Source organism: Ctenopharyngodon idella, chromosome 19 (genome assembly GCF_019924925.1).
Source record: "Ctenopharyngodon idella isolate HZGC_01 chromosome 19, HZGC01, whole genome shotgun sequence".
Classification (NCBI taxonomy): Eukaryota; Metazoa; Chordata; class Actinopteri; order Cypriniformes; family Xenocyprididae; genus Ctenopharyngodon; species Ctenopharyngodon idella.
The window spans coordinates 12,714,605-12,731,831 of record NC_067238.1 but is presented as its reverse complement, the minus strand read 5'-3'; the positions used below and the strand labels follow the sequence as shown (position 1 = coordinate 12,731,831).

The 17,227-nt window shown below is 40.4% G+C and overlaps 1 protein-coding gene across 7 annotated transcripts in view; it reads left to right on the top strand.

Annotated features, from left to right (window-relative positions):
• The first annotated feature begins 7,036 nt into the window (after positions 1-7,036).
• The window catches only part of LOC127500708 (nuclear GTPase SLIP-GC-like), an 85,875-nt gene continuing 75,684 nt past the window's right edge, over positions 7,037-17,227 (top strand). For 2 of the 7 annotated variants that reach the window (XM_051872093.1, XM_051872092.1), the window contains exons 1-2: positions 7,037-7,332; positions 14,332-14,444. Coding sequence is in view for 3 of the 7 variants with exons in the window: in XM_051872080.1 (XP_051728040.1) it covers positions 15,158-16,917 (1,760 nt within the window). In the remaining 4 variants the exon portion in view is untranslated. Of the gene's footprint in view, positions 7,333-14,222; positions 14,445-15,109; positions 16,918-17,227 lie in introns of those variants that run through there. The other 5 variants (XR_007926404.1, XM_051872080.1, XM_051872084.1 and 2 more) reach the window with 5 other exon arrangements.

The following is a 17,227-nucleotide window of genomic DNA, read 5'->3' as shown; positions in this document are numbered from 1 at the left end:
TTAAAAGTGCAGCTGTCCTATTTTCAAGACCCTTCATGGGTGATGCATTTAGATGGGAATGAAGCAAGGGTTTTTTTTTTTATGCAATAATACAAAACAGATTTTTTTTTTTTTTTTTTTACATTGATAGTGTAAAGAATGTAGTTTTATTCTTATCTCGTGTACGTCTTTAATCTTTGAAATTTCTTCATCTTTTTTAGAATGAAAGTAAATGCATTTCATAAGTTTTGAAGTCTTAAATCTGTGTTAGCAAATATTTGTGATGGCTTGGAACAACTGTAAGACATTTTGCCTTCCACTCACCTGAGCATGAGCAGAAATGCTGAAACACTGCAGTCACAGACACTCACAGCACTCAATTCAAACAGAAAGAGCTGTGGTGAACAGGTAACAGCAGAAAAATAAACATCATAAACATCAGTTATTTCACTTGAATAAATAAATGTGGCTTTTTTTCTTTTTTCTTTTTTTTTTTTTTGTATTTGGCTTTAAGTAATTGCAAATATGTTGTTAAAGACATAAACAATCTATGCTAAGAATGCTACTTGGGTATAAAGTTAAACCTACTGGTGCCTTTATAGGTAAGGAATGTTCAGTTTACTCTTTAAGTGCTTTAGACTATTATTGTATTAAATCATTACGTTTTTTATTTTTTATTTTATTGAAATTTAGACTTTGATTTAATTGTCAATAAATAATAAAAACAGATATCTTTGCTGTTTATAATGATTGCTTACAAAAATAAATGTAAAATGTCTTTAATCGCCAATTTTGTGCTTAGAAAGCACACAAAATGTGTACATGAATATAATATTGTACATGAATCATTGTTATTACAGCGATATTGGCTTTGATACTTAAATCATCCACCCATAACATTCTAAGCACATATATATATATATATATATATACATATATATATATATATATGAAGTGCCTGACCAAACCCTTTAAGGTTCTATAAATTGAATCTTTTCTTCTATTAAAACAATAAGCCCCAAAAAGCTGTGGTTTACAGTGATTTTAGAACAGCTAATTTAGAACAGGGGAGCTCTTTAGCTTTTCTAAAATCACTGTAAACCACAGCTTTTATAAAATGGTTACTACATAGCTAGCAAAATAAACACACAGCAACAAAATTTAAATTTATTGACAATAAATTATAATCCTTCCGCCAAGCAATGTAGTTTAGCAAAATGATTGTCAAGTAACACACAGATGTAGAAACACACAGACGAAGCGGCACAAGTTACACAAGACGCAGCATCTTGTTCCCTTCTCAGGGAACCATGGTTACATGCGTAACCTGAGACGTTCCCTTTCGAGGGAACTTGCGCTTGCGCTGCGTCGGAAGTCTTTAAAGGCGTGGGAACGTTTATACCCACGCTGCCATACTGACAAGTGCCTGTTTGTGTGAAACCTGTCATGCACACTAGGATGAGAGCACACTGGTCCCAGGAGTGCAAACCAAATCTAGGTTGTAAAACTTAGCAAAGGTGTGTGGAGAAGACCATCCGGCAGCATCACAGACATCCTGGAGAGAGACTCCTGATATTAAAGCTTTAGATGCAGCCATACTTCTGGTTGAGTGGGCTCGAACCACCAAAGGTGAAGGCTGGCCCACCGCCTCGTATGCAAGAGAGATAGCCTTAACTATCCACTTGCTCATCCTCTGCTTAGATGCTGGGCACCCTTTCCTGGGTGGCCCGAAGCACACAGAATTGATCAGATTTATACCACAGGGCAGCTCTGTGGACATAGGCATCTAAGGCCCTCACAGGGCAAAGCAGATTGAACTTTTCCTGGTCTGAAGAACTAAAGGGAGGCGGAAAGATGGGGTGCAGTACAATAACTTCAAAATCCTAACATCAGAGATCCTCCAGATCTGCATGTTCCAGACTGCCCGGATCTGCACCGACTTCAGAATCTAAAGATCCTTCCGTCTGTGTGTTCCAGAGAATAAGGATTGTCTGCACAGACATCAGAACCTTCAAGGCTTCTTCTTCAGCATGTTCTGGGAAAAGGACCTTCTCTGTGCTCCAGTAGTTCAACGTTCACAAGTACTTCATGTTCAAGGCTGTGAAACGGATTCCAACTCCTTTCTTCCCACTGCAACGCTGCCCAGCTCAACAAGTGAAAGATGTCCTTCGAAAAAGAGTAGGGGTGTAACCCCGACATCCTGGCTAAATTTGCCCATTGGCCTCTGTCCATCATGGCCTCCTAATCATCCCCATATACTGATTGGCTTCATCACTCTGTCTCCTCTCCACCAATAAGCTGGTGTGTGGTGGGCGTTCTAGCGCAATATGGCTGCCGCCGCATCATCCAGGTGGATGCTGCACATTGGTGGTGGTTGAGGAGATTCCCCCTTCCGTATGTAAAGTGCTTTGAGTACCCAGAAAAGCGCTATATAAATGTAAGGAATTATTATTATTATGTCGGATTCACGACCAGGCAGACGTAAGTATCATTTACCAAACCTCTTTCCAGAGACCTTGGCATTAGTGTATATTGTCAGTAGATAGTAAAGTTGATAATACCTAGATAATACCTATATGATTATCTAATTTGCATTAGATCTTGTATAGCTGATATTAGTTGATAACAAATAATCTCTCGGTTTATTTGTTGAATTCAGAATAAGGTTTACCTTATTTCTTCTAGAGAAACTACAGTTTATCTTTCCATAAGATTAACTTGTAACTGCCATAGTAACATCCTACTCATTCACTTGCATTTATCAATCTTTTTGCACTTTATCCATTCAGTAGTTCTTAGTTACTCTTGTCTATCCTTTTGTTAATAAAATCCATTTATTACACTTGTGTCTTTCTTGTGTTGATAATACAGTAAGAGGCTCTACAAGTTAATGATATCTCACAAATCCTTCAGATTGGTCAGATGCAAACTTCCTCTAATTTATAAAATTCTAATTCAGTCAACAATCTTCCATGATTGTTCTTTATTGTCAAGGTGAGAGTCCTTGGCTGGTGCCCCAAAATATTGGAATGAATCATCTGACTCAATATTAATATTAATACAAAATATTACATTTGTAGTGCCCTTGTGTGAGGCTAGTCCAAAACCACTACACATTCATGACCTCAAGGTGGTTACCCTGCAGGTTTACATAAATTACATAAATTCATACGAGAGACAAGAAGTATGACCATTTTAGCCCAGTTCTGTCAACACTGCATTGGAAACCCTAAACATTGTATACATTTTAAAATATTGCTAATTATTTATAAAGCTCTTAATGGTTTAGCTCCTCAGTACTTGAGCAAGCTCTTATCATATTATAGTCCTTCATGTTCATTGTGCTCTCAAAATTCTGGTAAAGTTGACAATACCTAGAATATCAAAATCGACTGCGGGTGGTAGTTTGTTTTCCTATTTAGCACCCAAAGTCTGGAGTCTTCATAGCCTTGTTCGGGAGGCAGACACACTCTGTCAATTTAAATATTGATTAAAGACCCATCTCTTATAGCATACACATAACACACTATCACATTTTTATAATTCAAATCCCTTAAGGGATTGTTAGACTGCATTGATTAGGTCAACCGGAATCGGTAACTTCCCATAACACCTATCGTGTGTTATATTGAAAGAGGAATGGCATCTATGGTTACCGTAGTCAGCCGGAATCCAGTCCATATCCAGATGGTTGACCCAGAAACTACCACAACACAGCCCTTAAATGTCAGTGAAAACCATAACAATTAGATGAGTCCTAGGGACTGTCACAGACATGCCAGGCTCCACCATCACCCAATCACAGAATACTGATCACGCACACCTGCACCTCATCAGCACGACAATCACCAGCAGCATAAAAGACACACGCACTCACACAGTCATCGTCCGGTCTTGTTAGCATTTAGACTTACCTTCATGCTCACCTCAAGGACTCCTTCATGTTACTTACCTGTCTCCAGTGTATTCCCAAGTCTTTTTCGTTGTTCCTCGTCTTGTGTGAGTTCTCCTGTGTCTTCTTCCATCATCAGTTATCCGTCAGCTCGCCATCCCTGCAACAAAAAGGACAGTATCGTTCAGTTATCTTCCTCATTCACCTGCATATTCTCCGTTCACTCACCTGGTCTACAAATTGTCACACCTTTAGTACAGTGGGGGAAGTTTTAATCTTCTGATTGGTCAGTTTGAATGTCTCACATTTGGGTTTCAGTCACATGGTCAAGGAAGGGATAAAAGAAGATTGTAACTGTTGCTCCGGCTCTTTGATTCTTGGCTTTTCTTGGGCATTCTCTCTGGCCCTCTCTCTCTCTCTTTCTCTCTCTTTCTCTTTCACTCTCTCTCTCTCTCTATCTCTCAGGTAACTTTTGACATACATGCTGGGTACGATTAATGGTATATGATTTTATCATCTCATACATCTATTTTGTAATTATTTTAAGTTTAACCATAATCAGATATTGTCATTAAACCCTTTCTATTACAAATGATGTGCTAACTTGTTTTGATTTAGTATTGACATTAATGTGCTCCCTATTGCAATACAATATTGTCACACTGTAGCAATGCTCTCCCACATATTTTGCTATTATAACTGCGCTTATTTCCGTCATTGGTATAAGTTGCAGTGGGTGGTTATAGACAAGAAATGTACAGTTTTCTGCCATCTTGCTGATAACGTTTCTTTAGTCGCTCGGCAACCCTACAGCCTGAACCCCTGTAGGAGGTCCACCCTTACAACGCTACTCGTCCAGATAGACCTGCCCCTCATGGAAGAGGCCGACCACCACGTTATAAATGAACATGCATCCCATGACATTATTATAACTGTTGTGTGTATGATATCTGTTTTATGCATATTTTATGATAAGAATCAATGGTTAACGTAAACTAACCTATACCAAGTTTGGTGTCTATGAGTTTGTACTTTGAAGATTTAAATGATTGTGTATATGATATATTGATACCTGTCCAACATATCAGTATTACAAGAATCTTTAATAGTTTCTTCAAAACAACTCTGCTCATCTTTCCTACTACAAGAGTCAAATTAACAGCTTAAGTTGTTTCATATACCTTCATCCAACGCAGAAGATATTGATTACGACTTCGGACCAAACCATCAAGGATTTCTCCTCAGCCTGCAGACCGGATGCTCCTCAACAGAGTAAAGGCATTTTGCAAGTATCGTACATTTGAACACTAAACAGCGATTTAGTGCTAATTTGTGAACCACCTTTGTTAGCAAAGGTGCTTTATTACTCAGAAAACTGATGGTCTTTTCCGGATTGTTTTTGACTTTCTCCCATAGCTCCATTTCGAAAGCTCAGCCAAACAGCTGATCATAGCTGTACAGGGCAGGTTTTTATTTCTCATCTCCATAAAGATATCTAGTAGTAGAGCTAATGCAAGGACTAGAAATCAATTTTTCTTTTGCTGAAACTTCCTCGTTATAGTGGAGAGCGTGGTTCATGGTTGCATAGCAACGACAGACGCCATGGGAGCGAAAGCGCTTTGGAAAGAAGGAGAAAGCGGCGCGGCCGCTTGTGTGACGCGATATGTGAATGGCTCCTTAGAACGGCGACTTTTTCTTTGCATATGGAATATGGTATGAGACAACTTGAGAATAATAATAATAATAATAATTATACTTTAGCGGGCCGGATTATGTTTTATTATTGAGATTAGTTGCGGGCTGGGTGGAGGGGGAGGGGGGGCTGTAAATGGCCCGCGGGCCGGCAGTTGAGACCACTAAATAGAGTACCTCAGGGATGACGTGTTGTTGAAGCGAGTTAGCATTTTAGGACTTCCGGTTCCATCGCCCCAAAGTCTATGGGTTTTTTGAATGGGTTTTTGCTAAATCACCTGAAATAAGGTCTGTGGTTAACAAAGCCTCTAAATATTTTCACGTTTTGATCTATGACATAAAACACACCAGTTATAACCCGCTTGTGATTTTTTTTAAACCTTTATTGTGTCTTAAAAACGGTGGTTGCTAACAAATTGCTAAAAGGGACTACTTCCTTTGGCAGGGACTTTAGACGTCATCATGACAAACAGGACATTTGGACAGCATTTCTCATGAAAAAGTGGATAAGTATTCATACATAGTGCAGATCATAATCAGCAAGCATGTTTTTAAAGGGAACCCCTGGTGTTAAGACTTGTATGGCTTAATATAATGTAAATGATGTCTCTTACTGAAATATGTAGTAGAAAACCCATGAAAGATTTATGGGAATGGGAAGTTGTGAAGAATGTGGACGAATAAAACTTCCTAAAGATCCGCGTTTTTGTTCTCTTCACAAGCCCTGGTGCCTTTGAGGCTTTTAGAAGACCACAGCTGAAAGAGCTTATAGTTGCCGATGGATATAAGTGTATGCTTTAACCAAATGCTGCACCTGTTGTGGAGACTGACAAAGGTAAGCCTATAACACATCTTGATTGAGACAGACTGCCTCAAAGCTTGTGTGTGGTGTGATGCACAGGATATCTGTGATCGCATAAACAGCAGCATCTTCTCAGCATGTTTAACTAACTGTGTGTAATGCATTCAGGTGATCAGACGATTTTAACACATCAATCATACAACAGTAGTTCGAATAGCCACAGAGACATTGCACGTCTTCGATGTTTTCATCCCCACTAATTTTGCGCTCTGGCTCAAATTGAAAAGGCTAATCAGGTTTTAAAAGGAACCCCGCGGATATTAAGACCTGTATGCGTTACTAGATTACCGTTGCACCAAAACATACAGATAAAAAGCCCCAGTCATCAGGGCTAAAGTGAAGAGAACAAAGACGCAGTTAGGAAGTTTTATTCGTCCACATTCTGCACAACTTCCCATTCTTTTCTCCTCTTATTGCTAGTAAAGCAGTAAAGACTTACATCGCTTCTCGTGACTCATCGACTACAAATTACAACCAAAAGCTGCACAATGTGGCATCGTATATTATATTCCGAGTTGTGTTGCATTAAAAATAGCAATATGACAGTGTCAATAGAGCAGAGTACAACCATTTGACGTCACCGACATAGAACGCAAGCAACATAGCAGCTACAGAGAAACTGGTAGCCAACCGTGCCGAGAACGGTTTGTAATCGTGCCGTGCCGAACCAGGCTCAGGTGGAAACACAACCGGAACCGTTCCTTACCATTCTAAGAACTGTTCGGCCCGACGGTGGAAAAGTGGCTATGATTATTCCAATTCCTTTTCCTGGCAAAAACACGTCATCCCCTAGGGTCTCTATTAGAGGATAAACTAAATTAAATGGTGGTTAATGCATTGCAGACATTTATTATTTTGTCCTTGTGCCCCTACCATAGTTCAACAGAAATGGCTGACACTGTTGCGGGTAAGTGTGTTTCTCTTCTCTCCTGTTTATTGTGGTTTAAAAATGTGATATAAGTGTGTTTAATAAGGGGCAATTCCAGCGTTATGGACGTGACATTTGGAGTCAAAACTTGAAACATAAACTTTCAAAGAATGCATTTAATAACATATTGAACCGTCTATTTATATATTCATAATCCCTTACTAAAGGAGTCCAGACATTAGAAAAATGTCAGTCTATACAATCGTTTTATATTTTAGATGAGGGAAATATACAGTGTTACGGACGTGACAAAAAAGTCACCAAGTTTTAGGTGTCAACATATAGTCTATTTTAGGAATTCTGTGAATTACACTGCGCAAACCATAAGTAATACTGCCCACCGAATGAAGAAGGGTTGGCTCTCCACAGAGCATAAAATAATAATTTTATTTCATTTTCCGTGTTCGCATTTATGAGGAAAAAACAACGTTACGGATGTGACCGGTCTGAAAGCGGCACAGAAGACTGCTTTAAAACTTTTCACACAGACCTCAAGCAAGCATTTAATCTACCAAATATTGAAATCTGGGATACCAGTATGGTAAGAATGCACAATTTATCAACATTTTACTAAACTTTATACAACTTTATACTCCGTATTGCAAAAGGTTATGGATTAGACCTATATTTCTCATGTTGACAAGCGCGTGCGTTGTTCATGAATCAATTTAGAGACCATGATTTTCCTTCTAACAGAACTGCTTGCTAAAATACATTGACAGATATTAATGTTTATCATAAAACAATTTAAAATCGCATGTTTTCCCCACAGTCAGGTGAACCGATTGATGTACACTATTGTCTTTCGCAATCATGTCAGTTTTATATTTTGTGTATGAATGATTACACGCAGGCGCGCTGTTGGCATGGGGGACAGGGGGGTCAGGACCCCTGCAGTTTTAAAAAGACAGAAATTGACCCCCGCACTTTTGATAAGGGCTGCTTAAGTCAGTATCAAACTAAAACAGTATCAAAAAAGCTACAAACTAGCTTAGGATATTTTCTTTCAAATGAGACCATTTTCTTTGAGCTTTCTTTCGTAAATAATCAACTGTTTTGTCGCGGATGTGCAGAACAGGAAATGCGCTCTCGAAGAAACACGCAATCTCCAAACCATCGATCAAAACGTTTTCTGAGGACATGTCAATTTGACACAGGCTGATCTCTCACATTCAGTTCAGGTTGACGCGCGAGCTGGCTTGACTGAAGTATTTGTGAGTTTTCGTGAGGATTTATAGTTTATGGACTGTTTTGATTTCGATAATCACATCTATCAATGGAAAAGCATCGATGGCATCGATAAAAGAGATCTTTGAAAGCGAAACTAAAGTGATTATTGCCTCGGCCAGTGACACAGTGGGGAGGACGCACGAGAGAAGAGGACTCTGCGTTTGGTATAAACTGTATTACTGCATTTACAATGCTTATACTCATTTTTGATTGAATTATTATTTTAAAATGTGAAAGAACAGCAACCAATATGATAAACTATTATTTGACCAAAAAAAAAAAAAAAATGTCAAAACTATACGTTTGGGATATGGCAAGGCTACTTGCACACTGTACAGCTGTCTGCAAGTATGCAAACTTGAATAGAATTTCCATTTCAGTAAATCTACATTTTGATATTGTGAAATGGGTATTATTACAGTGCAAAAACTGTGTATATAAACAGTAATTTCTTTCAAAGTTTCAGTTGCTGTTGAAGATTAGTGAGCAGCAGCAGCAGCTGGCATCACATCACCAGGAGACGGGTGATGCTGAGGTGATGCTCAACACAGGTGACAAAAAAATGATGCACATATAAGGAATTATACAAATCTAGAGGATGTTCTAGATTGTAATATAGTCTCGTGCCTCCTGAAAGAATAAAACTGATCAAAATCATAAAACGCCTTATTTGTTTGTTTGTTTGTTTATTATAGAACAGACAAAATATATCACTTTCAGCAGTGTTTTATGTATTTTCAAAGGGTTTTCTGTAAAATAAATGCGATATTGGATTTATACTACTGTAAATGGTATGGGGAGACTTTTTATTTAGGTAAACTATATACAATATATACTATAATTTTTTTTAATCACTTTTAGGAGTGTTTTATGTAACTTCAAAGGCTTCCTGTAAAATGACACCAAGATTTTGGGTACGCCAAATCCAGGCGGAAATCCCCAAAATGGTCCCAGTGCTTAAATCTGATCTTACTATCTGGGCTTTTGCTTACAATTTGTTCCCCCCCACTTGTTCCCCAAAATGTCTCCTGCGCCCCTGATGGTCTGGCTGCATTAACACATATGACGAAGAAGATGAAGATCCAAGACAGTCTTTAATAATATCCACAGGTAAATCCAAACATAGGCAGGCAAGCAAACACAACCATCACATAAATGAGACCAGACAACACTGAAAACGTCTCAGGTTACGTATGTAACCATGGTTCCCTGAGAACAGGGAACGAGACTCTGCGTTTACCGCTATGGGGAACCGTCACTCGTGACAGGTGTCCGAATGCCAAAGAATCACACCACGCCAATCCTATTGGCCGGCGACGGCCTATGACGTCATCATAGCGCGAACCCGGTGTATAAAGGGAGCGCCTGAGGAAGCTGTCGACACCTACTCGTCTTGAGGGACTGTTCAGCAGGCAGCCCGAAGCATGGCAGGGCAACGCAGAGTCTCGTTCCCTGTTCTCAGGGAACCATGGTTACATACGTAACCTGAGACGTTCCCTTTCGAAAGGGAACTTCAACTCTGCGTTTACCGCTATGGGGAACGATATACCCACTCCGCCATGCTAAAGGAGAGTGCATGCCAAATGACCAGACAAACGTCCGGCAGTTCCAGAGAAATGCCGGGAGCAACTCCCCTTCGGGTCACGCAAGGCTGTCAGTGACAGCATTCCCTACGGCCAACAGCCCAAGCTGAGCCTAAAAGAGGCCTTCCGCAGAAAGCCTTCCAAGGCTGCTCAAAGCATCTGGGACCAGCATTCCGTGGAAAGTGGTCCCTTAAAGGGAATGTGGCCAGGAAACCAAAAGGAACCCTGGCCAGTCACTAGAGGGGAACAAAGTCACCCTCAGCGCCACCAAGGAGGCCGTACTAATCTGGCGAAAGCCAAACTTAGTCTGGGCCAGCCCTGTCTGATACACAGAATCTCCAAAGCGCATTCTTCAGGGAAGAGAGCAGGTAAGAGCGACTGCGAAAGAGCAGTGAGCAACTCAAACCCACATGCAGAGAAGGGCGTCCTGGAGAGCAGAACTCAGCTGAGCGCTATAAACCCTCATATTGAGGGGAGTATAATCCGCTCATCCTAGGATCTACTCAGTGTCCGATTAAAGCACTGAGGAGGTTGTGCGCTAGAAAAACCCTGGTACAGGGGAGCACAAACCAGCCTAGGGCTGGTCTCAACGGGAGACTTCATAGAAGTCTACAACCAATGACCAGCTTAGGGAGCTAAGCACAATTACACAGTCACCCCAAAGGGAAGTACGAAGCTCAACCTAACAGACAGACCATACTGTAGGCACATAGTCATGGAGGCCGGAAAAAGGGCCTTCAACATAACTAAAGTTCTTAAAAACGAACTAAATATCACACAGAAACTCAAATGGTATGGTGGTATTCCAGGATGGCCCATAAGGCCACTCACCTGAAAATCGCACGCTGGGTGCACAACCAACCAAGTAATTAAGTAGCTGTGAGTGCCCACGAAACAGTCCGTCCAACACAATCCAATGAGCAGTGTACTCGGTAAAGAACCTTTTACTCTTTAAGCAAGAGGAGTACAGCGTACGCCATCACGCGCTAAAGAAGGCCCCATGGGCCTATAACCTCAGCAGACACGTGGCATCAGCTCGTGGCAGTGTTATCAAGCTCCAGGCAGAACAAACCGACTACAAAGGAGGTTAATGAGTCAGCCGGAGCCCTGGCCAGCCAGCGACATAAAGTCCCTTTTACTGTCTTCAGTAAAGAATGTAAAAGAAACACAAAAGGTACATGATAGGCGTCCTGGAGAGCAGAACTCAGCTGAGCGCTATAAACCCTCGTATTGAGGGGAGTATAATCCGCTCATCCTAGGATCTACTCAGTGTCTGATTAAAGCACTGAGGAGACCGTGCGCTAGAAAAACCCTGGTACAGGGGAGCACAAACCAGCCTAAGGCTGGTCTCAACGGGAGACTTCATAGAAGTCTACAACCAATGACCAGCTTAGGGAGCTAAGCACAATTACACAGTCAACCCAAAGGGAAGTACGAAGCTCAACCTAACAGACAGACCATACTGTAGGCACATAGTCATGGAGGCCGGGAAAAAAAAGGGCCTTCAACATAACTAAAGTTCTAGAAGAAGAACTAAATATCACAGCAGAAACTCAAACCGCATGGCGGTATTCCAGGGTGGCCCATAAGGCCACTCACCTGAAAACATAACATGCTGGGCGCACGATCAACCATGTAATTAAGTAGCTGTGAGTGCCCACAAAACAGTCCATCCAACACAATCCAGCGAGCAGTGTACTCGGTAAAGAACCTTTTTACTCTTTAAGCAAGAGGAGTACAGCGTACGCCATCACGTGCTAAAGAAGGCCCCATGGGCCTATAACCTCAGCAGACACGTGGCATCAGCTCGTGGCAGTGTTATCAAGCTCCAGGCAGAACAAACCGACCACAAGGGAGGTTAATAAGTCAACCGGAGCCCTGGCCAGCCAGCGACATAAAGTCCCTTTTACTGTCTTCAGTAAAGAATATAAAAGAAATGTAAAAGGTACATGCCAGCATGTTCCCAAAAGGAGGCCCCGATTGCCTACCTGTCACACGCGGCGTCAGCTAGCGGCCACTAAAGTTCTAGGAGCAAAATAGAACTGAGTTAAAAACAAGGTAACTACTTAGCTCAACCAGAGCTAAAGGAGACCATGCTCAAGGAAGTAAATGCATAAAACCGAACAACCAGCTGGTTTTAACACAAGAACTCACCCTGTGAGGCAAGCCACTCAGAACATGTACTCAGTAAAAGCACCTTTTACTCTCTAAACGAGAGGAGCACACAGCCAAGCTCCAGCATGATACATAGGAGGCCTACAAAGGCCTACAACTCGAAACACGTGGCATCAGCTAGTGGCAATCACGACCCATCCATGGTGATGAGTCACATAGAAACCAACACACAACTGTGCCAACATGCAAACTGAAAGGAGGCCCTTGTAGGGCCTTCAACCTCCATGAACACATGGCATCAGCCAGTGGTAGCTTCATGACTAAACCAGCCAGTAGGCCAAGTACTCGATAAGACACCTTAACACTTGGATAAGAGGAGTACACACTGCGCCACAGTGCTCTATGAGAGGCCTGACCTAGGGCCTACTCTACAGCAGTGGGAGTGGCCGATGGCGGTGTGAGTCAGCAAACAAGACTCAACCATGGAAATGAGTCTAAATATAACCAAACCAGCTGGGCCAACATAAAAACTGAAAAGGAGGCCTGGCCTGGCTTTTAGCACCATGTGGCGCCAGCCAGTGGTCATAAATAGGGACCAAGCTCAAAGGGGACCAGCTCTAGACCCAACAAGCCAATTGTGGATAACTAACTACACAACCTGAGCTAAGCCTACACATTCCAACAGGCAACCTAATGCTACAGTTATTTTGCCCAAAAGAACCCCTTCAAACTTTACTGACTACATGCTCAGGAAAGCTATACAGGAAAAACAAGGTCTACATTTTTTATATACAAAAATATAGACCCAGCTTACCTTCCTGCGGCTCGTAGAACGAAGATTTTCCCTCCTTATTTTTATACATGAAGGATGAAATCAAAAAGTTCTTTTAAGCCTAAAAGCACTTTCACTATCAAGCCAGATGGCAGCCTTTAGAAAAAAATATTACCAAAGGCCCAGCCGTCAGCCTAACTGTAAAAGACGCACCTGAGCATGATATAAAACATATAGGAGGTGAAAGAAGAAGAAGAGAGGGTAGATATAAATCGCCCTTTAAATAGCTGGGGGATCGATTACAAACGCAATGGTGTTTACAATCGGTCACCCATCTCACTCTGGCTTCTTCCTCCTCCCGTCTGTCTGGCTCAGATCCAAATCTGAGCCCAAATCCCAAATCCCAAAAACACAGCGGCTACACATACCCAGCAGCCAGAGGAGCGCTCGCTACGATTACAGCCGCCGTATTGCCTCAGCACACACGGGGCTCAAATCACAAGGCATATATAGAGTAATTCTTTACCGGTGTTGAAAACAATGGCATAGACAGAACAGTCCCGAAAGACGAGAAGATGTCGACTGCTTCCTCAGGCGCTCCCTTTATACTCCGGGTTCGCGCTATGATGACGTCATAGGCTGTCGCCGGCCAATAGGATTGGAGTGGTGTGATTCTTTGGCATTCGGACACCTGTCACGAGTGACGGTTCCCCATAGTGGTAAACGCAGAGTTGAAGTTCCCTTTCGAAAGGGAACTGTGACAGTTACTATATATAGTTCAGTTCAAAATATTCTCTTACATGGTTGCCTTTTAGTGCCAAACATTAAGCATAAAGTGCATCTAATCATGAGAGCACCATAAGCTAATAATCTTTATAAAATAGTCTTTAGTAATCTAACATTAAGTTAAGTCATCACATCTATTTTGGAATTGATTATGCTACATTGGTTTTAAACAGTAGGGGGAAGTGTCAAACGAAATGCAGTTTATCATGATCTTCATGTACTCAACCTCAGCCAAAGGGCAAACACAGAGCTCTAAAAGGACAAGCAAAAGAGAAATGCAAACAATATGCAAACTCTTGTGTTTCCGGATTTATATACTTGCATGCCATAGATGGACCATAAAAAAGTTCTCAGTACATTTAGTACTCAGAACAAGTAAATATATGCTACTGATTTTACAATTATTCAATGCAATGCAAAGTGAAATAAAATCACAAAGGAGAAATTTGTCCCTTTCTAATTCTCTTTTTTCTCTTTGCTTATGACAACAAGATGTCCACACCCACAGGTGAATCAGATCTAACGTCAGAATTCTTACCTGGACATGTGACAGCTGAATCGACGGCAGTGTTCTGTCCCACAGACATTATCCCGAGAGATAAAAGGTAAATTTTCCTTAAAATTATTATGGTTCTTTAGGTTAGCTATAATTCTGAAATTTAGTTTATGTCAGAACTTCTTTTATATTATTTCAGGTTTTCAAAACAATCCACAGAAATACATATTACTATTTCTGTCTGATTTGTCAAACAAGTATTTGACATCATTATCTATAATTTGATGTATTTGTTTAAAGATTTTATGTATTTGTATAAATGCAAGAAATTCAATGAACTCATGTGGGTGTTAAGTGTTAAAATCTCCTATTCCTTGGTTGTTTTAGATTGGTTTAGGCATTTATACCATGACAAGAGACAGTGAAAGCTTGACAATTTTTGAACAAATTCTATTTATGCTTTCTTGATGCTTAGTTTTCAAGAAGTAACACTGGTTTATTGATATTATGCAAGCTGCTCTGTAAGAATAACCTGATTAAGAAGGTGCAGTTGGAGAGAAGCAGATACATGATAACCTGCCTAACAAGTGTTACACAACACTGCTGGCCAAACCAAGTACTGAAATTAAATTCAGCCAAAAAGCATTGAAATCAAAGCATTGAAATCAATTTGGATAAAAATGTCTACTAATGTTACTACTAAAAATGTCTCAGTAATTCACTCAAAATGCAGCACAAAATGTTCCTACCCTCCATCACTTTTTGTTTTGATAGGGAACTTACTAAGCTGAGGATCTTTGGTCTGTGAGAGCAGATTTGTCAATGGCTTTACACACCATAAACTTCATCACTTGGAATGTTAATGGACTTAAGCGACACAGAGATCAGAAATTTCAAGAACTACAAAATTCTGATGTTATTTTCTTTCAAGAGACGCACATTGGAGTAGGAGATGAAAATATTATAGAAGACTATAAAGATAAGTGGCATATTTTTTACACAAAGTATACCACCTTCAGCAAGGGATCAGCCATACTAGTGAGGAAAACACTAGATTTCAAATACATAAGTGATGAAAAAGATAACAGTGGAGCGTATGTTGTGTTGAAATGTAAACTGGAAGGTCAGCTGTACACTCTTGTTAGTGTTTATAATCATCACACAGACACAAAAACCCTTGATAAACTTTCAAGGTACCTTCAGTCAATGACCACAGGGCTGCTGGTGATTGGTGGAGATTTCAACACAGTTCTCAATAGATTTATTGACAAAAAATGGAACACGTTGACAATAAACAGTACTCATAGTAAATTGCTGTTATTTGTAGAGAATTTCATGAAATCTCTTCAGCTGGTTGATGTCTGGAGAAGAAAGAACCCCATAAAACAGGATTATACATTCTGCATAAAAGATTGTCCCTCGTCCAGGCTAGATTACTTCTTTGTTCCAGAAGAATGTATGTGGTGTGTCAGAAGTTGTGAAATAAGAGACTTAGAAATAAATGAAAACAAAGACCATCGGCCTGTGTCTTTAGAGATCAACATCTCTGTGATGCCTATTCAGAATGTTCCCCAGATACAAACAATCTTCCAATGGCTGAATCTAAAAAAGGACCTTTTGACAGATGAGATGGGTTCATCTATGGGTGAAGAAAGCTCAAATGCGGTCAGTGAAGTTGACATTGTGTCAGCTGTGCATTCTCTTCAAGTGTCAGACACATCGAGACCAGACGGCATTCCAGTTTCCTTCTATAAAGACAAAATTCAGGATTTAATTCCATACATAAAGATGCTCTATGACAGAATCCACAGAGGTGGATTTAACTGCTCTGAGACATACTTTAATGAAACTGTGAAAAGTCCACATGATGATAATCAACACTTTTTTAATGTTGACTTCCTCATCATTGCAACTATTCTGGCAAGACACCTAGATGATGTCATTGAGTCCCTTCCAAAGGGGCGGATACCAAAAGAGTCGGCAACTGTCTTGATCACTCCTAAAACACATTATGCTTTAATAAGTTTGAGTCATATTAAGGATGAGCTAGAACAGCAAAAGCGGTCAAACCCGACTCTGAGCCAGGATCTCCTCATTATAGAAAATCTCCTCAGTGATGCAAAAGAACATTTTTCAGTTGAGAAATACAAACTTCTACATCAGGGCTGCCCTTTGACCCCAGGACTCATAACGTTGGCTCTAAAAAGCTACGCTTCACAGTTATTTGGACATTTAGAAAAGTCTGGGGTTTTTATTTTCAAACAAAGTGTGATAGTTTGCTTTCAACCTGAGGACCTAGAAATGGTCAAAGCTACTGTGGAGAACAATACTAATGAAGTATATGAAATGGAGATATTATCCAGAGGAAATGGTGAACTGCTACAATTAAATTCCTTAGGACATGATTGTAAGGATGAGGACTGGGAAAAATGGGATACAGACATATTTGGGAATAATGACGAAGAATCAGAAGAAAATTGCTCTGAAGCAGATGAAAAGGATGATGGGAGTAAGGTGTATGAAGAGATCGAATTTGAGTCTAAAATTTATGAGGAAGATGAATCAATGGAAGTCGATGAAAGGTGAGGATAATGAATGAAATGACTTGGACATTTGGACAGAGAAACCTGAAGTACTCTGAGGACATGGGTTAAAATCCTTGCTAAATTCTGACTTTTCCCATATACATAATATAACATGCTTTGATGAAGATTAGGAAATACTGTCATTCCAAAGTGACTCACAGTTATTGTGTTTTGCTCAGGAGCAAAAGTGATGAGCTGGAGCAGAGAAATGTTTCCTAACTTAAAGAGACTCATTCATAGCACCTTGAAACATTTAGGCTATAACTATTATCACCTAGTTAGAAAAAAAAAAAGTGTGTCTAGCATT